Below are 27788 nucleotides of genomic sequence, written 5' to 3' on the forward strand. Positions count from 1 at the left end.
ATACAGTTGGTGATTGCCCAGCTCTGTAATTGATCCAGATCTCTCTGCAGGGGGTCACAAGGAAGTCAGGACTTGGAGAGGGGGCAGGGACTGTGGGGCTGGGTGAGGGGGGTCTGGGGTTGAAAGGTAGAAGCCAGGGGTGGTGAGGGGGTTGGGGGTGACAGGGTTGGGAAGCTGAGGACCAGGCAGGGGAGAGGAGTTGGAGGCACAGGGGATGTGGAAGGGCTCAGGGGCATAGCAAGGGGTGGGGGTGACCCAGCCTTTGCCTTTCCCTTTCTTTGCCTGCATGAGGCCTTCAATGCCTTGTCCCCTCCAGGGAGCCCAGCGAGGACTTGCTGCTTGTGTCCAGGCTGGAGGTGGTGACCCTGCCCTCCCGCCTGCCTGGGGACCTGCCTGTGAGGAGCTGTGCCCGGGAGCTCCAGCTGCCTGTTCATGAGTGGCCACACACAGGACCTGTGGGGCAGTTTGATGTGGGTGTGGTGGCATCATTTGGACGTCTTCTAAGTGAGGACCTCATTCTGCAGTTCCCATAGTGAGTGAGTTGGCAGGACATCTATTGCTGCTTCGTTAGCAAAGCTAGACTGTGGTTTTGAGTCAACACCTGTGACGTGTAGCAGATGAGGGTACTTCTTTCCTAGGTTCATCTGCTTAGTCTGAGCCCTACTTCTGTCATGAGGTTCAGTGTTGTTGTTTAACATGTTGATGTTTAACATGTTGATGTAGATCCATGCAAATTTGAACAGGTTGCCCAAGGAAGTTGTGGATGCCCCCTCCCTGGAAGTGTTCAAGGCCAGGCTGGATGAGGCTTTGAGCAACCTGGTCTAGTGGAAGGTGTCCCTGCTGATGGCAGGGGGGTTGGAACTGGATGAGCTTTGAGGTCCCTTCCAACCCAAACCATTCTATGATTCTAAATGTTCAACATAATGTGTTTACCCTTATTCCTCTCACCTCCCTTTCTGCGCTCACTGAGAAACTGAAGGTTATATAGTGTAAATTTTAATTTAAATGTCTATTTAAACCTGAGTAACACTTCAGAAGGTCTGAGGAGTTAATTCTTGAAGTAGTTTCAGTGTAATAAATGCTGCACACCCGTTTACATGTGGGATCAGCTTTGGGTACCCTATTCTAACTTTACAATATTTCAATTCAGTGGTGTGCTGAATGTCCATCCCAGCTGTCTCCCACGATGGCGAGGTCCTGCACCCATCGTCCACACAGTGCTTCACGGTGATAAAGTGACAGGGGTGACAATAATGGAAATAAGACCAAAAAGGTAAGTTAGATATGCTTCCCAAAACAACTCACTGCTTCTGTTGCTTCTCAAGACTTTAAATCATCACCACTTAAGTCATCATTTAAATCATTCTATGTAATCATTATCTTTTTTAATGTGTGTGTGTGTTTAAATTAAAATTTGAAGTGTTTAGGCATTTTCATCTGACTGCATGAGACTTGTCACAAATACAGTTTGTGAGTGTGTAATTTGCACTCTAGGCCTGTTCTCTTAATTCTTGGCATTATTACAAGGAGCTGGCAGAGAACAAACAGTCACACAGCTAGAGGGATAGGCTTGGTATGACCTGACAGGAAAGATCTGGTTTTCAGACTTCAGAGTCACCTGTAACCCCCTGTAAGTGAAAGAGAGGACAAGCAATTGCCTGCCTAGGGATGAGACAGAGAGATTATATTTTAATTTCAGCACAAACTGTGGCTTAAAAGGCTTGTGAAAACACACTATCATAGTTATCTTTTCTTTTCTTAGATGCTTGTCTGATAACAGATCTCAGGAAAGCGCGAAACAAATTTCTTCTGAATACTTCAGGTTGTTTCTTCTGGGATCTTCTGCTTCTGAACTATAAATTGTGCGTTCCCCTCAGTCTCAGCTTGCTGAGGTGAATCTTGGTTGCCAAGATACACCTGATATTCTTTTCCCTGCGTTGTCTTGCGAGCTTAACAATTTGATAATGCGTGAAAAATAAAGTTTTAGAGGAAAATAAAGGTGATTAGTAGCTGAGTTAATGTATTGAATGTAGACTTTTGAACTGCTAATTGAGTTACAGCTTTTCCTCCAGTAAGCTTGTGTGTTTCCTGCCTTATAGGTTTGATGTAGGTCCAATTATTAAGCAAGAAGAGTTTCCTGTTCCTCCCCACTGTACTGCAAAGGACCTGGAAGTGATGTTATCAGAGATGGGTGCAAACATGGTAAAGTCATGCAAACTAGTGTCACTTCTGATTAGTACCTTGCTTTAATGTGTGTAAACAGAATTGGTTTTAGTCTTGTTCTGAGTTGACTGTAGCTGTTAAGAGGAGAGTGATCTGAAACTGAGTATTTGAGCACTTTGCCTTGCTGAGAGGAAAGCTGAGGGGTGTGTGATAAGCTGTCAGTGTTAGTCCTTTGTGTTTCCATTCTGTTTGTGTTCACTGAAGAACTGGAGTGCTCTGTATGGAAACAGTGCAGTTTCTTCTCTCATTGAAGAGAATACATATTTTTTCATCTTAATAATTATCTTTTGTCCTGTTCTGAGATTAATATCAGAGATTAAATAATCCATAAAAGAATGCTTGGGGTTTTTTTAGTTGTGATTCAGTGGGAAGGATGCTTTTAGTGTGTTTGTGTCTGTGATACAAGTCTGCTGAATATACTCACCCAGTTTTCTAAAAGCTCACGAGAAATTTTCACTGATGCAAAATTAAGTACTATATTTGTATGTCTTGGATTTACTCTTACTGTTAATATACTCTACTGAGCTTTGCTAATACTCTACAAAATTTAATTTTGCAGCTGATATCAGTTTTGAAAAACTTGCCTGAAAGTTTAAAAAATAAAAAAGAGCAGCCAACAGAAGGAGTAACATTTGGTAGGTACACATCAATATTTAATACAACTTGTTAATTTTCTCTTTTATCAACTGGAAAACTTAAGTTTCTTCCTACTGTGCTGGGTAATATTTTTTTTTAGGTACCTTTCTCAATATCATCTCTTCACTGCCTTAAAGTCATACAGAGGGGAAAAGTGCTTCAGAGGTCTTATTCAGACTTACTACATTAATTGCTTTTACGGTTGTCTGTATAATATCAAGATCACTAGTGATGTCACAAAATCTGAGTGTGTTTGTTGTTGTTCTTGTTTATAATGGGGGGAAAAAAATGTTACAGCTGTGCTTGTAAATATATGTTATCAGTTTGCAGTGCAATGGGTAAATAAGAGGACAGCTGAGAATAAAGTATAAATAAACCAAATTGAGGTTTTTAGAAAATCTTTTCTCCAGTTGTTGTCTAAGGTACATATGGCTGGATGGTAGACCTGCCATTGGTCAAGATAAAATTCAGTTTAAAATAGGATAAAATAAAACAGCTATTTGTTTGCAAAAAGGTGCAAAACAAAATATGGAATCTTACAATTTCTTGTTATTTTTCCTTAGCTCCTAAAATATCTGTAGCTAAGAGTTGTATAAAATGGGAAGAGCAAACAGCTGCACAAATAATTCAACTGCATCGTGCAATAGGAAGTATGGTAAGACAGTGGGGTTTTTTTTAACCCTTTTTTGTCCTCTAGCATGTCTTGAGTTTGGAGAAAGTATTTTAACTAATGACTAAAACTCAAGTTTAGTTATTTTACCCTCTAAAACCTAGCATGTGTTTTAAAATCCCAGTGTAGTTTAGCATCAGAGGTGGAATTAGCGTGGAAGACAATTCTCAGGAGCTTGATCCCAAGTGTGGAATCGACTCAATAGTTTTGTATTGTTTCCTCAGCTCTGAGATTTCCACTGATGCATTTGAGAGGCTTTCAGAACTCTGCAGTAGTTTGCATGACAAGTAAACACTGCAGACAGCTATTGCAGCTAGTTGTTTAACTCATTACTGCACAAGCTAATGATTTGCTTGTCAATGAGATGAGGAAGAACAAGGAAAACTAGATATAATACAGGAAATCTCTTATCTGGACATATACCCAGATTTTTCCCTAATGTTATCACAGGTATCTTACATTAAAAAAAAAAAAAACCCAAAACCTAGACAGTTGCCTGGAAATTGTGAAAACATTCTCAATGTGTCACCTGCTTCTGTTTCCAGTTTCCTTTGCAGACCCTCTGGAAGGGTACAACTGTTAAACTTCTGGATTTTGTGGAAGTGGATAATATCCCTGGTTTTGCTGGTATTTACTTTTAAATTAGTCCATTAAGTTATATTTTCCTGTCTTTTCAAACACTGACTTAGAGATTGTACACAATTGTACTAAACTATAACTTTTAAGTACTGCTTTATGAAACTCCAGTAGAACCAAGTCTCATATATGCTCAGAGTGCAGTTTGTTTCTGTGCCCAAAGATGAGCTTAAGATGGGTTTTAAGGATATTCCTGCTTTGTGATGATGTTGACTGAGCAGCAGGGGTAGTTCTATGAATCGTGAGATTGGAGGATTATAATCCTCTAATTACTTAGGAGATTCTCTCCTAATGCCATTGCCTGGGGATCTCTCACAAGGAAAGCTGACCCTGTGTACTCTCGCTTAATCCATTTTGTGTCATAGTCTGTGCATCTGAGCACCCTGTGGTGTACCAGAGCACACAGGGCTTAGTGACTTCATGGATCAGGTAGGGAGCAGTGCCAGAGAGTGGCTGTTCCAATTCTCCCCTGCTCATTTGGGTGTCATAAACCACAGAATACAATAAAATATTTTGAGCAAAATAGTGACTTGAAATGATTATTGTGCTTCAAAGAGACTTAAGTGTTTCAAACATTTTTGTACTTGTTGTCATAAAAATGCAAGACAATCTTGCTTTGCTTCTAGATGAAATATTAAATGACTGTGAAGCTGTTCCTGGTTCATTACTATACCATAAAGTGTCCCAAACACTGATAGCTCGTTGCAAGGTAGGTCTTTCCCATTTGTTTTATAGACACTGCCCTAAAAATGAGGTTTTTAGTATTTGTGTGTTGTATAACTTTGGTCTTAATTATCCATTGTTATTCACTGAACTAGTTTAGATTGACATTGATCTTTTTATTTGATATGTCAAAGAACTTTTAGTTTCCACTGACAGGCTTTTCACTTGCAAGTAAGAATTTGACTTGTAATGTAAACATAATGACATTAAATAAGGTGTGTTCTGTAAGCCAGACAGCTAAAGATCATAATTTGGGGGGTTGGATTAGATGATCTGCCGAGGTCCCTTCCAACCCCTACAATTCTGTGCTAATTTTAAAACATGGAAGAAGCTTACAGCCAATTTTTTGTTTTTATTTTTAGGAAGGCTGGATCGGAATTAAAACAGTCATATTAAAGAAGAAGCTTACAGCAGTTGACTTCTACAATGGATATATGCACTCTTGGTTCCAGCAGAATTTGAGAACAGTTCATCAGGAATGCAGATTTCAAACACTCAAACTTAGCACAACAAAAAAGACTCTGAAGGAGAGGGGAATATTGGCACAGGACGTAAAACAATAGATGTATTTTAAAATGTGGAAGAAGATGTCTGTAAGTTCATAGTAATTGAAAATATTTCAGTGCCCACCTATAATGTTCAACTTAGTTAAGGGCTTTCCTCTCAAAGTGTTTGATCTTACTGTCATCTGCATATTTTCATCATAGATTCCTGATGATACTCACTTCTCTTTCCCCATCACGGAAGAGAATCTCTGTGAATGCTGAAGGTAGTGAATAAATTCGTGTTTCCCCTGTTGGGTAATAAATTTATTTTTATATGATGTTTTCCATTTATCTTCGAGGACTTTTGGTATTATTTTCTTCAAGCACAAGTTGTGTGCAGTTACTTCAATGTGGAAATGTTAAAAACCTGTGCTTCTCTGTAATTCTGATGTTATTTCATGAAAGTGAGATTCTAAGGACAGAAGCCTGTTTCATTTCCAAATAATTTATGTCAAATATCTTCTCCTCTTTGATAGGGTGTCTGACAAAAGAGTATCCATAAGTAGGAAAGGAGTATCCATAAGAGTAAGTTTTTCTTACAGCTTTGCAATACGTATCTGTGGAATATTTGCAGAAAATTAATGGATGGAATTTGTCTGGGATATCTGCTCTATCTCAGAGTTTAGTGCTTGTTTAGACTCTTTAGATTGTCTAGTTTGATTTTCTTGCAGACCCTTAAACTGCCTTTGTGTCCCCACATTGAGATGAATAGCTTAAGCCTTAGCTAGGAGCATCTGGAGAATGTTTTTCAGTCTGTGATAGTTTTCTTGAGAATGAACTACTACTCTGGGGAAGCACTGTTCCATTAGCTTTGTATTTACAGCATTATCACTGAAATTTTGGAAGCCTCAAAAGGAAGGGGGGGAAGGTGGGGGGGAGGGGAAAGAACTGCAGGACTTGTGTAGGGTTGGTGTTACAATGGTTCAGCTTTGCTCATCCTCTTCCCTGTGTCCTTTTGGCTCTTCAAACTTTTCAATGCATTCATGTCTTTTCAAGCACTCATGTCAGGAACTTAAAGCTCAAGTCAGGTGTTGAATTCCTCAGATGTATCAAGGTGACTGGAGCTTGACGTGCTTGAGTGTGAGTCACTGAATGAAAGAAAGCAAAAAGAAAAAAATTAGAAAAACATGTTATATAACGTGAACTAAAGTGTTTCTGAAGAAGCATCTGTTAAAGCAGATGCTGCCATATTTTTTTCTTTTAATTGCCATTGATTCAACAATTAATCTGCCTCTGACAGGTTTTCCAGAACACGTGATCCTCCAAGAAATCCAAGCCTGTGAATCAGAGTCAGAATCTGGGAACAACAGTAAGATGGAGGTCAGGCTCCTGTGGAGAATTCCTCTTGTCTTCGTCCGCAGACTCAAGGGTGCAATTTGTGCTGCAGAAGCTATAAAACCGCAAGTTTGTTTCCAAACAACTGATGTATTTTTGTGCTTTGCTCCCACTTACTCCTTGCAAGTGAAGGTTGTGAAGTCATTTTGTTTTTACTCTGTTCAGATCAGTCTATGAGAGGGTAGTTACCACCTTATGCCATTAGAAGGGATGGTGGGTGGGTTTGGATGTTTTCTGGAGTTGGTTATATCACTGGTCTCAGTTAGATGGCTGCTTGCCTGGTGTTTTCCCAGCTGGAGTTTCTGGGAATTTTTCTTCAGTTATTTTTAAAGAACATTTGTAGGCATCACTGAAATTCAAATATTCAGTGTTTACTGAGGATAAGAACATTTTCTCCAGAGTGCCTTCCCTGTAGACAGTGAAGTTTTTGACACTAATCAGCTGTATGGTAGGAGTCTGGCCTCCTGTATCAGAAGCTGAATTAGCAGAGAAATGAGTATACAAAAAAAACCCAAACAAACAAATAATGCTCTACCACAATTTATAGATAATTTTAAGCACAAATAAAGAAGAATTTTTGACTTGGGAGAAGTGAAGTATTTTAGTTACCTGTTAACATGGATGGACCCAATTTTTCTGATATACCAGGCACTGGGAAAATAAGCTGTGGTTCATTGTGACCTGAGCAAAATGAATGGTGAGATGTGACTCCCACAGAAAGAACATAGTATCAAAAGTTCAACAAATTAAAGCTTAAAAGTTTTTCAGATGACCAAACTGTTAAACCAACTACTTTGTTCTTAGGAATGACTTCTGAGGAAACTTGCTTGTGAGTTCTTTAACTCCTTTGCTTTTTTGGAACCTGCTGTGACATCATAAAGTTGATTGGCAAAGAACAGCTTTGTTTCTATCCTTTGACAGGGAGCAAAGCAGTGTTATTGTTGGGTGGCATTAGTGCTGCTAGTTGGGATATCAGCTTCCAGCCAGCAGTGTCTATATTAGATGTCAGCATTGGAGAGAACCTGTGGGACAATTTGTACATCTCTCACTGACAGTTTTAGATTCCACCTTGTGTGAGTTGTGTCACTGTTGAGTCTTTGATGGCCAGTGGTAATTTCAGTCCTAACTAAAGCATAAAGCAACAACCAACAAAGACTTTCACTGCATCTTTGCAGGAGTTTGAGGTGAAGTGTGTTCAGAAACCCTGTAGATGGTGCTCGCTGCATCTCTTTTGGGGGGAAAACCAATGTCAGCTGGGCAGAAGATTGTGAAAATTTGGTACACAATGTCTTCAGTTAGTTGTTTAATACCAAATAATGTCTAAACCAGATTGTAGCCAGGATACCTCTACTTAATCTTTTGATCTGTGCAGAGTTTGCTTTAAAGCTTCTCAGAATTGCTTTCTGTGCAAGAAGTTATCAAAGATTAGACAGTTCTTTGTTGCTTGACAGTTAATGTCCTAGCTCTGAACAGGCACAACTTTAATCAAGTTGTTTTATGGAGGAAAAGAGGGTGAGATTAATCTATCTTTTTTATGGAGGAAATCTTTGGCATGCTATTTTTGACATAGTCGAGAAGCTTTAAAGGGAATTGATGTTCCCCAGGCAGCTGTTAGCCAAAATGTTTCTTTGGAAACTTTGCTTTCACCTACCTCTGGAGGGATTTAACTTGGTAGGTAATGAAAATCTGATTATTTTTACAGAACAGACAAAACAAAAATGGGGCATTCACTGATGAGGTGTGGAATAGCATGTCAGGGTTGACTCTGGAACATAGATATGGTGATTCAATCCCCAGTACCACTGCTGAGGTCAAGTACAGCTACCCTAGCAATTGGAAAGTGATACTAGCAAAATAAACCAGCTGTCCTGCTCTTGGAACAAGAGAGGGAAAGTAGCAGAGATGTTCACAGACCCAGCATCCAGTTGAATATTACTTAAGCCAAATCACTGGTAGAACTGCAAAATGTTTGGGCAGCAGAAGGGCTCTGGTGTTGGATAGGGATGATTTCATCTTGAGTTTCAAATAAATGTGAGAGGGAGTGATATTTCCTAGGATGCTGGTGACTTGCAGTTAGATGCATCTGTTTCATGATCTGGAACCTTACTACTTCCCCTGCTTCCTAGGAAACCTCATTATTCCTGTTTTCTGCTGAATAAATTGCAAATAAACAAAAAGTGTAAGTGATTAATTGCAGGAGTACTTGAGTCACTTTAAAGAGTTGATTGCAAAATCCCTGAATCATTTGAAGGTTGAGACTAGACAAGAATATTTCTCCTTTTGTTTATCCTAACTGCTGACAGCCTGATTGCTTCTGGGAAGCAATATTTTCCCTTTCTTAAAAACAGGAGGAGGGATAGGTCACCAGATTTATCTGAGGGTTGGAAACTAAGTGACCTTAATGGAAGATGCTTTGCCATTAACCGCAAACCTGCCTGTTGTTTAGGAGCCAGGTCTCCTGCTTCAGCCTGTTGCTTAAGGTTGGTGGTCTGAAGGTCAAGGGAGGAGCTGAGTCCAAAACCTTTCTGGATTCCTCCAGCTGATGTTCTCCTTTAATAATGTGGGAGTGTGGGTTCATTTTCAGGTTGCAGAAAGGACATTGGTGTACACTGACCATAAACACAAGCTGGAGAAGTCAGAAGTGACGTTGAACTGTAGCATAAAACTTGTGTGAGTGGTGGATGCCAGGACCTGCTGTAGTTTTTCCTCCTATAAACTATATAAACTTTTTTTCTACATGAACTTTCTGAATGTATTTGACATGGTGGCTCATCAGTAATGACAAAGTGTTAGTGCTGCCTGGTGCTCGTTGGGCCAAGGTTGTTTTCTGATGATGGTGCTTAAGCACCCGTGTTTGAAACCTCTCTGTCTTGCTCTGTATCCAGTGTTCTCTGCCAGCAGCCTCCTCCGAGAGCTCAGGGACTTGAGTACAGAGATTAGTTTGTTCCTCCAAGTTGGAGTTAAGCAGCAGTGGGGGACAGTATGGGGAAACTTGGAGAGCTTCTTTCTGTTTCAGGCTGGAAGGCTGTGACCATTTAATTCCTGTTCAATTGACATATCTGCCCAAGAGGAAGAGCCCTGTACTCTGCTGTGTTTGACTCTGGCAAGCCCACATGCAGCACAGGGACGAGATCCCGAGCCTGCTTTCATCCATGTATCTCCTGGGTTGGTCTGTAGAAGTCATTTGTGTTACTTCACCCTCAAAGTGATGAAACTAAGTTTGGGATTTGGCTGTCTGTCTGCAGAGGAGGAGGGGAGCAGAGGGAAGAGACATTTCTCTGTGAGTCTGCAGCGCAAGCCAAGAGCTCTGTGGGAAGGTCCGAGCTAATGCTCCCCACTGGCTGCCTTGGCTTCAGCTCATGCCAAGCCCTTGCAGCAGACTAGACACAAAAGAAAACACACAAGAGTCTAAATTCATTGGTATGAAAAGGATGTGCCAGAGTATTCCACAGCTCTTCCTTTTCTGCTTCTCTTTGGTAACTGTTAATTTGCATAAAACCATGGATTATTAAGGGTATTTTTTTGTTAACTTTTTTTAAGCATAACTCAGCTCAGTGTTTAATGCCTGGATTGCCCCGTGTCAGATCTGAGAACTTGTTCTGAAGCTTGCTAAAGGCTGTTGAAAGTTTCTCCATGCCATTAATGAGCTATAGGTAAGACAACATAGACCTAGAACTGGCTTCATACCTGTAGCAGGGGTCGGGTAGGAGGGGAAATCCATGCTTGAGCATGTGTTTGAATTCCAGTTCTCATCCAGCTCACCTTTTTGTGATCTCTCGGTGGAAATTTTAGCATTGGAGGCTTGCTGGCTTACCTGCACCCTAGAAATTTATTGGCAGTGGTGTGTTTGGGTGTAAACACAGGATGTCTTTTGTGCTGGTGAGATCCTTGATTCCGTGCTAGAAGTAGCGGGGGGGTTGATAGGACAACTTAATAGGTCACTTGGGAGGTGGATCACTGTCTGTCTAACCCCTTCTGTGGCCAGCTGGACCTTCAGCTAACAGATGTGCTACTCTGCTTGTTGCTGCCTCTCCACATCTCGAACTGGGGACAGATTCCCTGACACCATGGCCAAGCCCTGGACCTGAGGGAGCACCAAGCCAACCACCCACCAAACCCCACTCACCCATACCCAGGATGAATCTCACATTGATAAAGCTGACACCTGTTTGGGAACAGAAAGGTGAATTTTTGCAGGTTATTTGCTCAGTTCTACGCGTGGTTTACTCAGGCACGTCAAACACAAAAGCAACACAGCATTGTCAAAGTTACAAAATGACTTGTTTTTATTAACCTACCCTATCATAGAGCGTGGATTTTCTTGTCAAATAATGCAAGAAGCAAGAGAAAACTGTAGTTTTATCCATGTGGAACCTACAAATCCACATGGCTTCTCCGTTCTACCGAGCATGTGAGTTTGAGAAATGCAGTTGCCGGTAGTTTAGCTTGAATACAGTCATTCTAAAACAAGCTAGAAATAAATAAAATACTTACATTTCAAGTACAAAACCTTGCAGTTGAATTCAGTATGAGGAAATGAGTTTATTCCTTCACATGTTACCAACCACTGTACAGGTACTTGGGCTGGCAAAGTCTGCAGATGCAGAACGAAAGGATGTTTTATGTACATGACTTAATTGAATTGTGTGTGTTTAGTCTTCCCTGTAGGCTATCATGTGAAGCTGTTTAATGTCAGGCAGAAAGAAGATTTGTTTTTTATGGATGCATTTAATAAGACATGAACGCACTACCCCAATTTTTACCTTATGTCTTTCCTTTCTGGTGAGAAAAAAAAGTGCACCTTAATTATGTCTCAAAAATAATGACACCTACCAGCTTTTAATTAGGTTATTAGCCAGGTAGATGTTGCTTTTGAATTATATTTAATCAAGTGTAAGCGACTTTACCAAGGCTCCTAGACAGCTCTAGTATGTAGGAGAACGTTGACCTCTCATTGGGATCCTGCTTTGGGCCATGCGGCGGTTTGCCGGCTGCCTTCGGTACGCAGGGCTCTCCCCTGGCAGAACCAGTATGGACTGCTGGCCCGAGTTCCTCTGAGACTGGGTGATGCTTTGCTCTGCCGTGCTCCTCTCCGAACAGGTGAAAGTCAACCCAACGCCAACGTTGCTCTTCATTGTTCTGGAGGTGCCATCGGACGTGCCATCGAAACATCTACCCAGGGCGATTTCCTTGGCGATCCTCGGGTCTTGGTCAGTGACGGTGTAGATGCCATAATTGTGTCCCAGTGGGTCGAGAGGAGCCAGCATTGTGTACTCACTGGAGTCGTTGTTTGTAGCCATGGGGAGGTGGTTCACCAGGTACTCGTGGAGCATGCTGTTGACGCTCTCGCGACGGCAGCTGCCTTGTGGGACCACTTTCACGAGTGTGCGATCCACACGGTCTTGGTCAAAGAGCATCCCGCTGCACTTGAACTCCAGGCAGGCTGCTGACACGTTGGGCTGCTCCGAGTCACGGATGCTGCGGACATCCCTGATGCCGTAGAGCTTACCAATGGTACGGGGATGCGTCCCACCCATGTTACGAGACCTTACGTTCACTTCTTGGGGTCCATTTATTTTTACTTTAATGTAGCAGGCCCTAAATTCCATGGGCTTGGGCCACCACGCTAGGTAGTCATCAGTCCAGCTCATGAGATCATCTTCACTGAAGGGAACGGTGTTGTAGTCATACCGGTCTCCCTCTATCCTGTAAAACCTGAAGTGAGCGGCGTTGTATGGAGCTTCCTCACATTCTCTTAGGTTTTCATAAGCATAAATAGGGCCGTTGTTCTCCTCGGGGGAATTGGAGCTTGGCTTGGCCATGTTAATGCTGAACGCTGTTTTCTTGGTGTTGGAGTCCTCATGATCTGTTCTCCTGTAGTTGAGCTTGTTGAGGTACGACTGTGGGACTCCAATAGCGTTAGGGTTGAGTTTAGGAGCAGAAGACACAGCTTCGAGCTCTTCACCCCCAAGGCTTGCCAAGAGATAAGCTGAGTAGGCCTCGGGGTTTTGCTCGTCGCAGAAGGCGGGCACGCAGGCGCCGTTGGGACCAGTGACCACGCTGTCAAAACGGCCCCACGCTCTGGGGTTGGAGGAGAACCCTGCTTCTGGCTCCATGTTTATAACAGAAATGACAACCCCTTGGATCTGCTCACTTTGCAGAAATCTCTCGCTTCGATACGCCCGGACTTTGACGTAGCAGCGTCTGCTCTCTGGGACATCCAGGTTAAAAAGCCGCCTTTCTTTGATCTCCATGTTCCCAACCAGGAAAGTTCTCTCCTCCCTTTTACGCCGTCTACTTTTCTCAAGGTTGAAGTCCCCTTCTTCTTCCCATAATCCTGTCTCTGGGTTTAGTGACCACAGCTTCATCTCTTGCAGGTGCTCTGACATCTTGACCTGAGTAGCATCCAAATGAACTTTCACCTCCTCTGCGTTAAGAGACTCGGTGCCCTGTTCATCAGTGAAGTCCACGGAGAACATGCCGTACGTACGGAGCGGGAACACGTCTCCTTCCTCATCTACAAAGTTCAGGTCACTTTGTGTCACAGCAGCTGTTGAGATGTTTCTTGGATCCAGAAATGTCACACTGGCTTTCACTTTGCCTCTGTAGGCTTCTCCATTTTTCCTATAAAACGCATCGGGAGGGATTTCTAATTCGGCGATGGGATCATCTTCCATTTCTCCCAAGGAAATCACGTTGGTTTCGGTGGATTCCAGCGTAACAGGGGCTTTCTTTCTTAGTAGCTTGATCTCATGAAACACAGCACCTCCGTTTTCCTTGAAAGGCAGAACTTTTGTTGTGTTCACAAACTTCTGCAGCCGGTCAACGAAAGTTAGAACCAGTCTCTCTGTATCTGCTGGGACGTGGATGGAGAAGGTTCCCTTGTAACCAGTCATACTCACTCTCTTGTTCCCCATGTAGATGTGGCCAAACCTCAGTGGCTCACCATTATCTGCTGCTGTGGCTCTGCCTCGAACTGTTATTTTGGTCTCGGTGCATTTTTTGCAGCCACATTCTACAACAACTTTCGTGGGGAGCGTGTACCCGTTGCAGGAGATATCTCTGGTTTCCATCTTGGACACCCCACAGCAGTAGGCAATGTTGTCCTTACACCGGAGTCCCTTATCCAGTTTCCCAGCACAGGTCTTTGCTGGGCATTTGCCCACGTCGTAGTAGAAGGAGTTGGTTTCTTTTTGGAAGCAGTCATGCGGAAGGCGGATGAGGTAGCTTTGGGGTTGGGAGTTGCAGGCTGCCTCTTGTCTTCCTGTTGAATAAGATTTCTTAATGAGCAGTGTGTAATAATTGCACAGCCATCGCTACGTGGTCTGAAACCCTCAAAGCTAAACTTTCAATAACGGTGAGGTTTTTTGCAGCCACAAACCAGATGTTTTCATAGAATCATAGAAGGGTTAGGGTTGGAAGGGACCTTAAAGCTCATCCAGTTCCAACCCCCCTGCCATCAGCAGGGACACCTTCCCCTAGACCAGGTTGCTCAAAGCCTCATCCAGCCTGGCCTTGAACACTTCCAGGGAGGAGCAGCCACAGCTTCTCTGGGCAACCAGTTCCAGTGTCTCACCACCCTCACAGTGAAGAACTTCTTCCTAATATCTAATCTAAACCTCCCCTCTTTCAGCTTAAACCCATTTCCCCTTTAAAGGTCCTTCCCCAGCTTTCTTGTAGCCCCTTCAGGTACTGGAAGCCACTATAAGATCTCCCTGGAGCCTTCTCTTCTCCAGGCTGAACAGCCCCAACTCTTTCAGCCTGTCTTCATAGGAGAGGTTTTGCAGGATTTTTGGTTAGCTCAATTCATCTACCCTCCTTTTTGGTGAAGCAAGTGCTCAGCTTTAACTTTAGGTACCTTATTAAAAGCACCCACCACTGCCATCCAGCCCACCTTCAGCTAGATGTTCTGCAGCTGCCTGGCTTTTTGGCTATAGACAGACTAAAATGTATCCCAAGTTTAAATAAAAAAAACAAACCAACAAAAAAAGACCCTAAACAAACAGAAACATTCACATCAGGCAGCAAGTACAGCGAGAAATCTGCTGAAACCAGCAGACTGAGCTTGGCAGGTCACCTGGAATCCAGAGCTCCAGTTTGTAGAGAGCATTTGGTTCACAACCAGCTCACGCAAGCTTATCTGCTAACAAATGTATTAAATAAACCCCAGACATTTCTCCCGTGACTTTTCTTTCCTGCATATATCACAATTCCTGCTTTCTGCACCCCGCCACCTCCCCAGCTGCTTGGATTGCATCATGCACCTCCTCCCTTACCTATGACAGCAAGTTTGGCAGGTTGGGACTTCGCCGACCCCCCGGCACTGCTGGCCTTGCAGAAATACTCTCCTGACTGGTCTCTGTTCAAGTTCTTCAGAATCAGGTTGTTTTTATATTTGTATAAGGAAGGATCCAGCAGTGAGCCGTTGTGGTACCTGCCAGGAACAGGCAGGCAGTTAAGGGAACAGAGGCTGATTGCCTGGCTGGAGCAGAGCGATGGCCTAATCCTGCATCCTGCCATGTGGATTTGGCCAGACCTCTTGCCTCAGTTGCCCCATTTGTAGTCTGACTAGGTGGCAACACCTAAAAATTATTCCCCTTCCCCTGGCAGTACTGAGATGTGGCTGCTGGGCAGCTGGCAGGCAGGCAGAGCTGCCAGTTGTGTCTGTTGAGGTTTTTTCAAACTCTTTATTTGTATGTTTTTCCAGTGAGTCCCTCGGCAGATGACGTTACCACACCCGTGAGAAACGCCAGCTCTGCGCATCTCGAGGAAACCAGCATTTGCAGCAATTGGTTCTCAGCGTATTTAACTGTTTTATAGCTAAAAACCCACCTTTATGGAGATGGTAAGGAGATAAAGATTGAATCTGTGGGACAGGTAAGACTTCTGTCTGATCAAATGTGAGTTCCTTACCAGAGGTAGCGGTCAGGGGCTGGGCTACCGCGGGCATCGCAGCAGAGTGACACGCTCTGTCCCACTCTCCTGGCTTTGTCTTCAGGGCTCCTGAAAATGTAGGGTTTGCCTGTGGAAGGAGGAAAAGACCATCTTATTCCTCTTCCCCTCCTAAAATTATGGTTTATTTCTGATTACTGCATAAAGCTTCCTGCATTCCCCTCCTCTTTGGGGTTACCTGATCGCTGCAGCTGCACTTGGATTGCCAGGTTTCTTCTGGTGCTCTCAGGCACGGTGACAGTTGCTGTTGCATATTTGGCTTTCTTTATTTTAAGGGTGTTTTTACCATCGGGACAAACCCCCGGGATCCTAAACATGCCCCTGTTATCAGCTGTTGTCAACAGCTTGAGTTTCTCAGCTTGCAGGTAGACCCGGGCATCGGCAGCGGGTGACCCATCCTCGAGAGAGACCTTCCCGTGTAGGGTCGCATCCTCACACATGCAGGCGTCACAGTCAGCGTTGACACGGCCCATGGGGCAGGTGATGTTGCAGGCTGGAGGAGAGGCAAGCAGGTCAGAAAGCAACCCCAAGTCCCCCCCTAACTCTCACAGCATGGTCTCGCATCTGCTTTTAATTTAGATGCAATAAGGCAGATACTGCATGAGGAATAAATTGTATCCAAAACATATTTTTGCTGATTATCAACAGCTGTTGCATTAGAAACACAGAGACGATGTCATTTTGAACCTGACAATTAGTAGAAAGCAGCCACGTGGATATAATTACAGCTAGAACTGTTATTTACCTTCCCCAAAGGGTTGAATTTCGGGGAAATTTGAATCCAGATCCGTATGTGAGCTCTTAGCTCAACCCTGGCAAAATTACAAATCCAAATGCCTTAAACTTTCTAGGTTTCTGCTACAAACTCATGCCCAAAAGTTATGATTTTAGTCTATCTTAAAAGCTGTCTTCCCTCATTCAATGGTATCCTGGCTTGGGCAGGACATAGGTTAATTGCCAAAAGAACATGGATTTAACTAATAGTCTCCCAAACAGTGATTCTGAAACATTTTCATTTCCTATAGTGATTAATCCTGAATAATAATCTGTTTCTTCCCAAGGCAAGAGCTCAGGTCATTCCTTTTACAATCACAGAGCATCCTTGTGCAGCAGCTACCTGATATTTATTTTTATAGCTGGAAATAAGTGGAAGAAATCAAGGAAAACCTGGAACAACTTTCCTGGAGAAAACATAGACTATTTTCAAAATAATTTGTCTAAAAGGGGATTATAAGAATAATATAATTAATTACAAACCCCCTTCAGCAGGGGCTGTGGCAATCTGATATTCCCAAATCTTCTCCTTCCTGGAGACTGCATGGAGGCAGCTGCCTGCAGTTGCTGACTCCACCTTGAGAGCTGCTGTTATAACAAGATTAATGAGATTTTTCCTATATCCCCAGAATCTTTATGGGTCCCTGATGATTCCTCTTATCTGGACCCCACTCTTATCTTGCTATTTGGCTATAAACTCCCTGTGCTTTGCTCCCTTAGTGCTCTCCAGCCCTACTCAGGAAGGCACCAGCATCATGAAATCCTATCAAGGGAGAGAAAGATGGTAAAATGAGAGCGAAGGGAGTACAAGGTGAGACCAGGACATCATCCCCCTGCCCTTAAATGAGGTTATAGGAGCACCTGAGCAAACATGTCCAATGCAGAGCCGCCCTTCCTCGGTCACTTCATTACAGTGCGTGCCCCAAAGGTGCTCAGCTAGGCAGGATCTGGTACGCTTCTGCACACCGGTTTGGCCACATTTTCCTGAGCACTCGCTCCATTTCGACCATGGGGACAAAAACCTTTTTGAATCTTGCACCAGCGGACCTTGAATAACATCAGTGGCGTGTTACTGAGGCGCACGTTACACGAGCAGCCGCCTGAAAACAGCCTCTTGTTTTCTCAGCAGCTTCTCTAAGCGTTTGGATATTACGCACCACATGGATTTAAACAAACTCAAAGCATGTTCAGGGAGCTGGGAAATAAAGCAGAGGAAGATGTCTTAAAGGCTTCTGACTTAATTCCCTGCAGGCTACCAAATTCAGGATGATTAAGATAAACTGGAAGGGAGCAAAGTGCATGGCAGCTCATGCTTAGTGTTGAATAACTTTGGCTTAAAGGAAATCAAATACACATTGTCATTTAAATGCTGGCTGAGGGGCAACACTCACCCACTTCAAATGTGGTTAAACTTAAAACAAAACCCCAAACCAACACCAAAAAAAAGGGTAAAATTGTTGGTACGATCATGTTGAATGTTTTTAACCATACTCCAACATATGTTCTCTATAGGGGAAGCGTGTGTCCTATTGCAAGCACCAGTTTTACTGTGTGCAAAACAGAAGGTTAAGATGCTACCGAGCAGGCTGAACATGTTAGGGGCCAGCTGATTTGTAAAACACAATGGGAGTTTATTGAGAGTTTAATATGTGGTTAGATTTTTAAAAGGAATGTCTTTAATAGGCTACTAGATGGTATTAATTTCAGCTGCTTTGAATGGATGAGATCCACTCCAACTCTGTGGTTTGGGGTTTATTTTGAAATGACAATGTTCTAATAATGTTTACGAGGATGCGCTTGGGACTCAAGTTTCTAAGAATGAGAACTTTTGGAAATGTGTGCCATCTTTTCTCCCTCACCTACTTTCCCACCTGATTTGTAATAAACCAGGTTGTGTTATTTTTTAGAAAGGCAGCCAGGCACGCGGCTGGACTATTTGAATAGTGATGGTTGAAAACAAACCCCTGGCTTACAAAAGCAGGTGAGTGGAAAAGACCATTTAAATGAGAGCAGCCATGGGAAGGTCATGACTGGTTTGGAGTGAGCACTTGGTTTAGGTGGGGAAGTTTTTAATCTGTTGGTATGTTGGCAGCTCCAGTTCAGCATCCCAAGTGGTGCATCCATAGATCTTATTTAGCAATTTGGGGAATGCAGGGGAAGGTGGTCCCTTCCCAGGCAGCACATGGATAAATGTCTGTCTGTACTTGTCCCAGGCAAAAATTTATCATGCAACAGAATAAAATGGGGTCTTGGTAAAATCCTAAACTTGTTTGGGATTGGCTGCTTTAATCTGGAAGATCAGGAGGAGGGGAGTCCTGTGGAGGAAAATGGCATTATATGGCTCTGGGTAGCAGAAAAAGCAGAAAGTGGAGGATGGGGGAGAAGCCGAGGGGCTCGAGGGCTGGCAGGGACGTGGGGTGGGACAGGGCTACCCCGCGGCACCGGCCGGCAGGAACCTACTGCGTCTGATGTAGGTGAAGGTCGGGCTTCCCCTGCGAGAGCTGCTCCTTGTACCTGTGGGCAGAGGATGTGTGGGGTGATTCAGGTAGGTCCCTCCTGCCAGCCTGGCTGCACTGAGCCTAGTTTAACCTGACCAGGTCTTGGGACACCCTCTCCTGGAGGCAAAAACTTGAGTTTACAGCTCACTGCTGCCAAGGGCAGACACTTTAATTTCCCATTGCATTGGGAAAAAACTCAAGCTTTTGCTTTATTTCTCCCTAGAGAACCAGGAGTTACCCCCTACTCTGCCAGCCCCAGCCTCAGCCTCACTGCCTTGTGCTGTCCACTTTGAGGGGAAAACAATTTTCCTAGTACTTTTCCTGAAAATATCTCTCAGCAGGTGGACAGGACCTCTCTCTTTCTCTCTCTCCATGTTTTTGGTGCTTTGATTCTTCCCAGTGACTAAGAACGCTGCTGGAAGTGGGATGGGAGGCTGGGAAAGTCCCCTAATCCCTCGGCTATGGCATCAGCACGTCCAGCCCTTTCAGTGCCCGCTGGAATTTAAATCCCGAGCGCTGGGCAGTAAAGCTTGAGGGGTTGGCGTATCTCCTGGGGATTAACAAGCAGAGCGGGCTCTAGGGGCAATTAATGCCCCATGGGATTTAATTCTAAAGCGATGGTGTCACACCCTCCCCTGGGTGTGGGGACAGGGTGAGCAGGGGAAAGGCAAGTCAGAGCTTGTGCTTGCCCATCCCTGGACTCTCCTCGCCCTCCCAGCCCATGCGAATCGGGGCTGTGGTCATGTACTTGACCTTCACTTTTCCAGGAGAGGAGCCAACAGTGTGTGTCAGCGATAGCCAAAACCCTACAGGAGGTCACAGATGAATAACATTTATTCCATTGCCTAAATACCCTCATCTACTCAAATAATATTGCTGGGGTGTAAATTAAGGCTGAAAAAAAAATAATACATGTGCAAACACCCCCTTGTCCCCGCGAGGGAAAGGTGCCCGAGCTGGGAAATAACTTACTCTCCAAGCTGAGCAGGACCAGCGGGCTGAAGGTTTTCTGTCCTATCTGGATCCTGCCGAAGGCTGGTTTCAGAAGTCTTTGACCTAAGAGTCAATAAATTAGAGAATAAATTAGATTAATAATAATAAGTTAATTAAATACAAGGGATTGGGCATCTTTAGGCTCAGGGTTTTTTAGATTTCCCTTTGGGTTGTGGCTGGTTGGAATTGCTGATTAGAGCTCCTGTGGGATGGGGTGCATCACGTGCAGGAGATGCCAAGTGAAGGGTGTGATGGAGATGTCCCACACCATCACTGTGGCTCGGGTATGATGCAAATTTGCAATTTCACTTAGCACCCAAGAAAAGCTTTTTTTGTGTTTTCCGTGTTGCCCAGAACACAGACCAAATAATCTTTTTATAGCTGGAGATATTAAATATTTCCTGCCTCTTGCTGCGCAGGGAGAAATGAACCCGAGGTGGATGAGGCTGAACCTGATGAAGATGGTTGTTGCTATGGGACATGGACTGGTTTCTGCACCTGCTGGCCACCCACATGCCCAAGGGGAGCTGGTGGACATGGTTGGTTCCTGGGGTGCTTGCTGGGACCGATCCCATTTAAACTGGGGAGCTAAGCATGAAGCTCTCACTATGCCCATCTGTTGGAGGCTCAGCAGAGCTCTGGGCACCTACCCAGTGACAAATTAATTCTCCCTGTACTTATCCCTGGGCATCTGACCAGAGCACTTAAGGGAAAAATTCCTCTATAGCCTCAGAAAACAAATCCAAAGAGCCTGCAAACATGTTTCCTCTGCAAGACCTGCTGGAGCAGAGGGGCGGGTTGCGTGTGACCTGCCAGAGCCGGGAGCGGACAGATCCTGATGCCCCCACGCATCTTCTCCTGGAGAAGAGACGTGTCACTGCTTCCTTGGCTTGGGTTGTTTCATGGTTGGGTGATGGGTAAGGCACTGGCCAGGGGCTTCTGCTTGGAGGAGAGGGGAACAGTGATGGGAACCGGGGTGCGGGCTGGACATTGCGGGGTCTCAGGGGTGACAGGCAGGGATGGGATGGTCCCATCACGCCCTGTGGGCAGGGGGCTCATCCCTGGTCAAGCAGCAGCTGGCTGACTGGCAGAGGGGCTTGACCTGTGGTCCGGGGGCTGGATGGGCACCTCATCTGGAAGTTGTTTAACTGGGCAAAGGCCATGCTGACCCCGAGCAGCACCCGGCATCGCTGTTGGGCTCATGTCCGCTGGCTCAGTGGCCACCAGCAGACATGCCTTCATGCCGGCGTGCCCATGGGCAGGGGACAGCACAGTGACAGGAATAGAAACATTTAACCTTCACCTAAAACAGACGTGGCTCCCAGGAGGAAGAGGAGGATCAGTCCTTTTGTGGTGATCATCCTTGTCTCCAGAGGTGACCAGGGGCTTCTTGGAGTATCCCCAGCCGTCTCACGCCTTCCCCAGACCTGCAGAGACAAGCCCAACCATGTCAAGGCTCACGCGTGGTCCTTCAGGGAGCTTCTCCCAGGCTGAACCCATCCAAAACACACCGTGGGGCTGCTTATACCCCCTGCCCATGCACCCACCCCCGGCAACCCCCCGCTTACCCCCAAAGGGGCTCCACATCTGCGCTCGCGTCCCCTCTGCTTCTCGCCGTCACATCTGAGCCCAAATCTATTCTGCAGAGCGCTGCTTTGTAATGACATCTCCTTAAAGTGCCTCTTAACAGCTTAAATACTTCTACAGGGATGTTCCCCCAGCCCATGCGGCTCCACCGGCCCCTTGGCACCCGCTCTGTCCCCGACACGAGCAGGAACATCTCCATATCTCCATCCCTCTGCTTGCAACCTGGGTTTAGTGTGAGGATAGCAGCTTCTCCCAGCACATGCCGGGAGCGTGGGGAGGGGGAAGGCTCCTGAGCACCTCTGAAAGCAGAAAACCCCGTGCACAAGCCAAGCCTTTGCTGCAAAACTGAGCAAGCCAAATATTTCCCTGTTTTCTGCATGCAGAGAGGAGGGACCGAGGCTTTATGTTGCTCTTCCCCAGCTCAGAGACTTCACATTTTGTTTTGAGTCCCTTATCCCTGCGGCATCAAGAATTTGGGTATTTAATTTCTGAAGGTCCCCACGGAGCTGGTGTTAGCCTGAGTGACACCAGCTACCCTTCCAGGTGCTTTATTTTATGCATACAAAATTAATGAACTTGAAGAGAGAGGAGGGGGGAAAATATTGCTTCAGCCTTTCAGTGCCTCAGTTTACCCATAGAATGAAGCTGACAAAGAGCAGGCGGCAAGCGAGAACACCTTGTTATTTGTAAGTGGCATTAAACATCCCCTCCGAGGCCGGGGAATGTGGGACTAGGAAATACTTTGATTATGGCTCAGCAAATCCCAGTCAAGCACAAATAACAAGCAACACATGAGCGGTGTTTTGTGGGCTTACGGCGAGGTCGTGAACTCACAGCCAGACAATAACCAGGAAAAATTAATCCAGGATAAAAGCCTGTTTCCCACTCGGTGGCTATTTTGGGAGCTGGCTGTGACTTGTTCTGTGTTGGGTTTGGGATGGGGTATGTCCCTCTGTCCCTGCGACATGCGATGATGGGAAAAGGGGGGGGTTCAAGCTGGCAGATCCTGGCAGCAGGGAGGGTTTGGCATCACCCACGTCCCCTCTCTTGCAGGGACTGGGGGGATTCAGCATGGAAAAGAATCACTGAGATCAAACAACCCTGCGTGAGCAAAGCACCGTCCCCCCCGAGCCCCCCACTCCACCGTCCCTGTGTCCCTGCATCCCTGCCCCAAACATTCTCTGGGGGGGTTCAAGCTGGCAGATCCTGGCAGCAGGGAGGGTTTGGCATCACCCACGTCCCCTCTCTTGCAGGGACTGGGGGGATTCAGCATGGAAAAGAATCACTGAGATCAAACAACCCTGCGTGAGCAAAGCACCGTCCCCCCCGAGCCCCCCACTCCACCGTCCCTGTGTCCCTGCATCCCTGCCCCAAACATTCTCTGGGATGAGGAGGCGGAAAGGAATCACTGAGATCAAACAATCCCACATGAGCAAAGCACAGTCCCCCCCGAGCCCCCCACTCCACCGTCCCCGTATCCCTGCATCCCTGCCCCAAACATTCTCTGGGATGAGGAGGGAGAGAATTGTTTCTATGCGTCCCCAACAATATTTTCCAGCTCGCAGCTTCTGCACCTTCATCTGCCCATCAATTAATTTCCACCTCCCCCTCAATCACAGCCACTCTTAATTACGCCGCCTTAATAACACAGTGATATTATATAACCGCTCGCTGCGACAAAGGGGAAAAACTTCCCAGGGTTGGGTTAGTTTGGGGTTGTTGTTTTTTTTCTCTTACCTACAAAAACCATAAAAACCCTCAATTTAAGGAGAGTCCCGTCCTCTCTGCGCGAAGCTGCCGGCTGAGCTGCGGTCTGGGGGTGAGGCAAGAGCTTGTCAATGGCGGGTTAAAGGATTTGCAGGCGGTTGGGAAGAAGAAAGAGAGTTGCAGCCTTACCGAAAGCTCCCCTGTGCTGCCGCCGAGCCGGGCTGCGCGCGAGCCTCCCCGCAGCCGAGCCAGCGAGGTGGCTTATATAGCCCGGCGTGTAGCTTAGGGGATGGCAGCGAGCCACCGGCCGCCGAGCTAAACCAGAGCGGCCGAGAGAGGAAACCGCAGGCTGAATAATCCCTGAACAAGGTGATGGTGAAAACAAACCCTGGGAGAAACTGCAGCTGGCAGCGATGCCACAGCGTGGCAGGGCATGGTGTGGGTATCACGTCCCAGTGTGGGTAACCGTGTCCTGGTGTGGGTACTGTGTCCTGGTGTGAGTATTACATCCTGGTGTGGGTATCATCCCAGTGTGAGTACTATGTCCCAGTGTGGGTGCCACATCCCGGTGTGGGTACTACATCCTGGTGTACTACATTCTGGTGTGGGTACCATGTCCCAGTGTAGGTACTACATCCTGGTGTGGGTACTATGTCCTGGTGTGGGCATCCCATCCTGGTGTGGGTACTACATCCCAGTATGGGTACCATGTCCCAATGTGTGTGGGTACTACATCCCAATGTGTGTACTACATCCTGGTGTGGGTATCATGTCCCGGTGTGAATACCACATCCCAGTGTGGGTACTACATCCCAATGTGTGTACTACATCCTGGTGTGGGTATCATGTCCCGGTGTGAATACCACATCCCAGTGTGGGTACTACATCCCAATGTGTGTACTACATCCTGGTGTGGGTATCATGTCCCGGTGTGAATACCACATCCCAGTGTGGGTACTACATCCCAATGTGTGTACTACATCCTGGTGTGGGTATCATGTCCCGGTGTGAATACCACATCCCAGTGTGGGTACTACATCCCAATGTGTGTACTACATCCTGGTGTGGGTATCATGTCCCGGTGTGAATACCACATCCCAGTGTGGGTACTACATCCCAATGTGTGTACTACATCCTGGTGTGGGTATCATGTCCCGGTGTGAATACCACATCCCAGTGTGGGTACTACATCCCAATGTGTGTACTACATCCTGGTGTGGGTATCATGTCCCGGTGTGAATACCACATCCCAGTGTGGGTACTACATCCCAATGTGTGTACTACATCCTGGTGTGGGTATCATGTCCCGGTGTGAATACCACATCCCAGTGTGGGTACTACATCCCAATGTGTGTACTACATCCTGGTGTGGGTATCATGTCCCGGTGTGAATACCACATCCCAGTGTGGGTACTACATCCCAATGTGTGTACTACATCCTGGTGTGGGTATCGTGTCCCGGTGTGGGTACTATGTCCTGGTGTGAATACCACATCCCAGTGTGGGTACTCCATCGCAGCGTGGGTCTCACATCCCGGTGTGGGTACCACATCCAGGTGTGGGCACTGCATCCCGGTACAGCACCATCACTGTTAGGGGTTCTCCATGGGTCCAGATCCAAACTAAATGCTGCTGAGTGTTGAGGATGGAGATGAAGCACGTAGGAACACAGGACAATGAGTTCCAGGGATGATTTTTTGGTTCTTGCCCAGTTTGGGACAAATGCGGTGCCCACTCGGCGTTGCCCGTGGGGTTTCCGTGTTTTGCAGGTGTGGGGCAGGGCTTGGCTGGGTGCTGAACCCCACACTGCCCACGCTGCCCACTCACCTCTGCCCCCACGCTGGCTCTGGCAGGGGTCAAATGAGGATGCTGCAGGGATGTGAGGACATGGGATGAAGCTGGATGCGTGGTTTGGACACTCGGGGTAGTGCAGAGCTGGGCACGTCTAGCAGATAAATGTGATTACATCTTCCTCAAGATATGGGGACATCTCCCCATCTGCCCCAGGCTGGCTTCAACCCCCTCAGATCCTTCCTCCCTCTGCAGCCACGTTTTTCCCCGTGTAACTTGTGGCAACTGGTCCTGGCTTGGTGCTCCTGACCATTGCATGGAGCACACGACCATGAGTGATTTCCACCCACGCACACAGCCCCATGGGGCCGTGCTGCTGGTTTGCCCCATGAGCCTGGGGTGAAAGTGTGTGTGGTGGGGTGGGGATGGACAACAGGGTGGCCAGTGGTGAGTGGGATGTGCCAGCGGTGTCCTAGGCTACCTCTTAGTAATCCTTGCCGGCCCTGCTGCCAGAGGGAGCGGTGCGAGAGGAACATCGATCACCCCGTCACATAAAAAGGAATTGGCAGTGACCTGCACCAGCTCCTGTTTGCGTTTATGAGGGAAAAGGAAAAAACACCTGAGATGTGCCAGAACACGGCGGAATATTCATCCGGTGGGCAAGGAGCACCCGGACCTGAGAGATAAACATGGAGCTTGGCCGCGTTCTCCTGCTGTGAGGAGGACAAGACGTGGGGAAGGTGCTGAGACCGAGAGCAAGGAGTTCACGTTCTCTGGATGGCACCTACCTCCCGCCACGGCCACGCTGTGGGGTAAGAAACGTGTTTTTCTGCAAAAGGCAGAAGATGTTTTTCTTTATGGTACGGAAACCAGGCGTTAGCTCCAGCCCAGCGCAGCCACAGGTGTTTCCATACAGGATTTTGCAGCTTCCTTAGCAAAGGTGTCTCCTCCCCAGCGTGGCTCCTCTAAGACCAGCTCAGGAGACACGTGTGTGGCTTCAGGAGCAGGTCTGGGACGTGTGAGGTCATACAAAAACCGAGTCTCTAGAACAGTCTGGTTGCACAATCTCTCTTGGCTTCACCATCCCTTGCTGCAGCTCTGGCATGTGGCTGATGTTGGATGGAGCAGCACGAGCAGAGCCCCAGATGTTTCCAGCACTGAGCACCACTGGCTGCACCACGGCTGCAGAAGATGCTCAGCTGCTTTCCATCCACCCAGGGTGGGCAATGCCCTGACCCAGAGGGCAGAGGGGACGGGGGGGGGTCCTGCCCCATGCCCAGATGCAGCCAGGCCATCGCTCTGCAGGGCTGGAGCACCCTTGGATGGTGGGTAAGGATGCAACCCAGACCAAACTGCTCTTCTCTTTCTGACTGTCCAAGGTTGGTGTTTCCCAACCAAACCATCGATGCATTCCCCTCCTGGATCAACCCCTGGGAGACCTGCCTGGCTCTCATAGGATTTTTCCTATAGGATTAATGCTCTCCCCACACCAGTGCCAAGGATGGGGCAGCATGAGGACTGTGATACCTGATGGTGGAACAGCATCTCCCTCTCCATGCTCCTCCATGGTTGTTTCCATTGTTCTTCTCCTGTCCCTCTTTATAAATCCAAGAGAAAACAGGCTACTGATGCTCACCCCGGCTCTTTGTACCTCCCACCCTTTCTGATATGGCATCGGCGGAGTGACTGTCACCGAAAGCCGACTGCACTGCACCGGGAGGGTGATGTGGATGGTGGGTCTGCTCTCAGGGCTGTGTGTGGGATTTACAGGCTGTGGGGTCTGTGAAATGTTCTGGGGGGTCCATGAAATACCCTATGGGGTCCATGAAATGCCCTATGGGGCTGACGTTGTGCTGGGTTCCTCACCGACTGCCCCCGTCCTCCCTCCCCACACGCTCTTTGCTCCACCAAAGGGAGCTGCTGACGGTTATTTTTCCCCTGCTGCGTGTTTCTGAGCTCGCTCCTGTTTACGGAGATGGGAGTTAAAATAACTGATTGATGACTTTGTTCCATCCCAAACACTTTGGGGAAGTTTGCGTGGTTTAGGAGGCCGAGCTGGGAGCTGGGATTTCATTAAGCACTTGGCTCCCGGCACTTCTCCAGCCATGCTCCAGGGGTGGCTAATGTTGTTTTTTAAATCTTGGTTTGTTATCCCAGGAGCCAGCCTGACGTTTTCCATGGTTTTGTAGGAGAACTTGGAGATGTGGTGAGTCCCCGGGGTTCACTCTGAGCTCTGAACCACCAGCAAACCTCGCAGCCACCGCAATATTGTTTCACTTAAGGCCTTCTCCATCGCTTCATCAGCACGAAAATCACACTCCAACTGCCTAAAAGCTTTGGAAAAGAGCCCAAAAAATGAACTACTGGAGTTTGTTTTTATTGTGTGGATGAGGATTTACAGCCTGTGGCTGGGAGAAAAGGAGCGAGCGGACCTTTTTCTCCCCCTGGAAGGATTTGCTAAAGCCTCGGCCGCGGCTCAGCGCTGCTCAGCTCCGTGGACATCGTTTATGAGACAGAGACAAAAAGCACCGTAGAGAGGGGACAGGGTGGAAACCAGGAGCCAGGGAAAGACTGCTTTGAGCTCTGGAGGCTGGGAAGGCTTTTTCTAGAGGGGTGAAAGAGCTGGGGACCATGCTCCTCGAGGGGTCCGACCTTGGGGTGACCCCCAAATGTCTGCTGGCACCAGCACAACACGAGTGGTCCCCACCAGCGTGTAAA

The 27788-nt window shown here is 46.6% G+C and overlaps 2 protein-coding genes across 2 annotated transcripts; one reads left to right on the forward strand and one right to left on the reverse strand.

Moving 5' to 3' along the window:
• Positions 1–291: 291 nt before the first annotated feature.
• MTFMT (mitochondrial methionyl-tRNA formyltransferase) lies at positions 292–5707 on the forward strand (the record flags this gene model as incomplete). The annotated part of the gene is made up of 8 exons (XM_010169336.1): positions 292–532; positions 1151–1273; positions 2100–2202; positions 2783–2858; positions 3423–3514; positions 4075–4156; positions 4792–4874; positions 5251–5707. Coding segments are annotated over 8 exons (1001 nt in total), but the record flags the coding sequence as incomplete, so codon positions are not given.
• A 5986-nt stretch (positions 5708–11693) lies between these two features.
• CILP (cartilage intermediate layer protein) lies at positions 11694–21403 on the reverse strand. The gene is made up of 8 exons (XM_010169335.2): positions 21289–21403; positions 19965–20048; positions 18955–19008; positions 17356–17541; positions 15899–16213; positions 15682–15790; positions 15045–15202; positions 11694–14032 (listed from the first exon to the last, which is right to left on the reverse strand). Exons 1-8 carry the CDS (start codon positions 21344–21346, stop codon positions 11694–11696), a joined length of 3303 nt encoding a protein of 1100 aa, XP_010167637.1. The 5' UTR covers positions 21347–21403.
• Between the last annotated feature and the right edge of the window lie 6385 nt (positions 21404–27788).

The sequence above is a fragment of the Antrostomus carolinensis genome, unplaced genomic scaffold (genome assembly GCF_000700745.2).
Source record: "Antrostomus carolinensis isolate BGI_N321 unplaced genomic scaffold, ASM70074v2 scaffold6346, whole genome shotgun sequence".
Classification (NCBI taxonomy): Eukaryota; Metazoa; Chordata; class Aves; order Caprimulgiformes; family Caprimulgidae; genus Antrostomus; species Antrostomus carolinensis.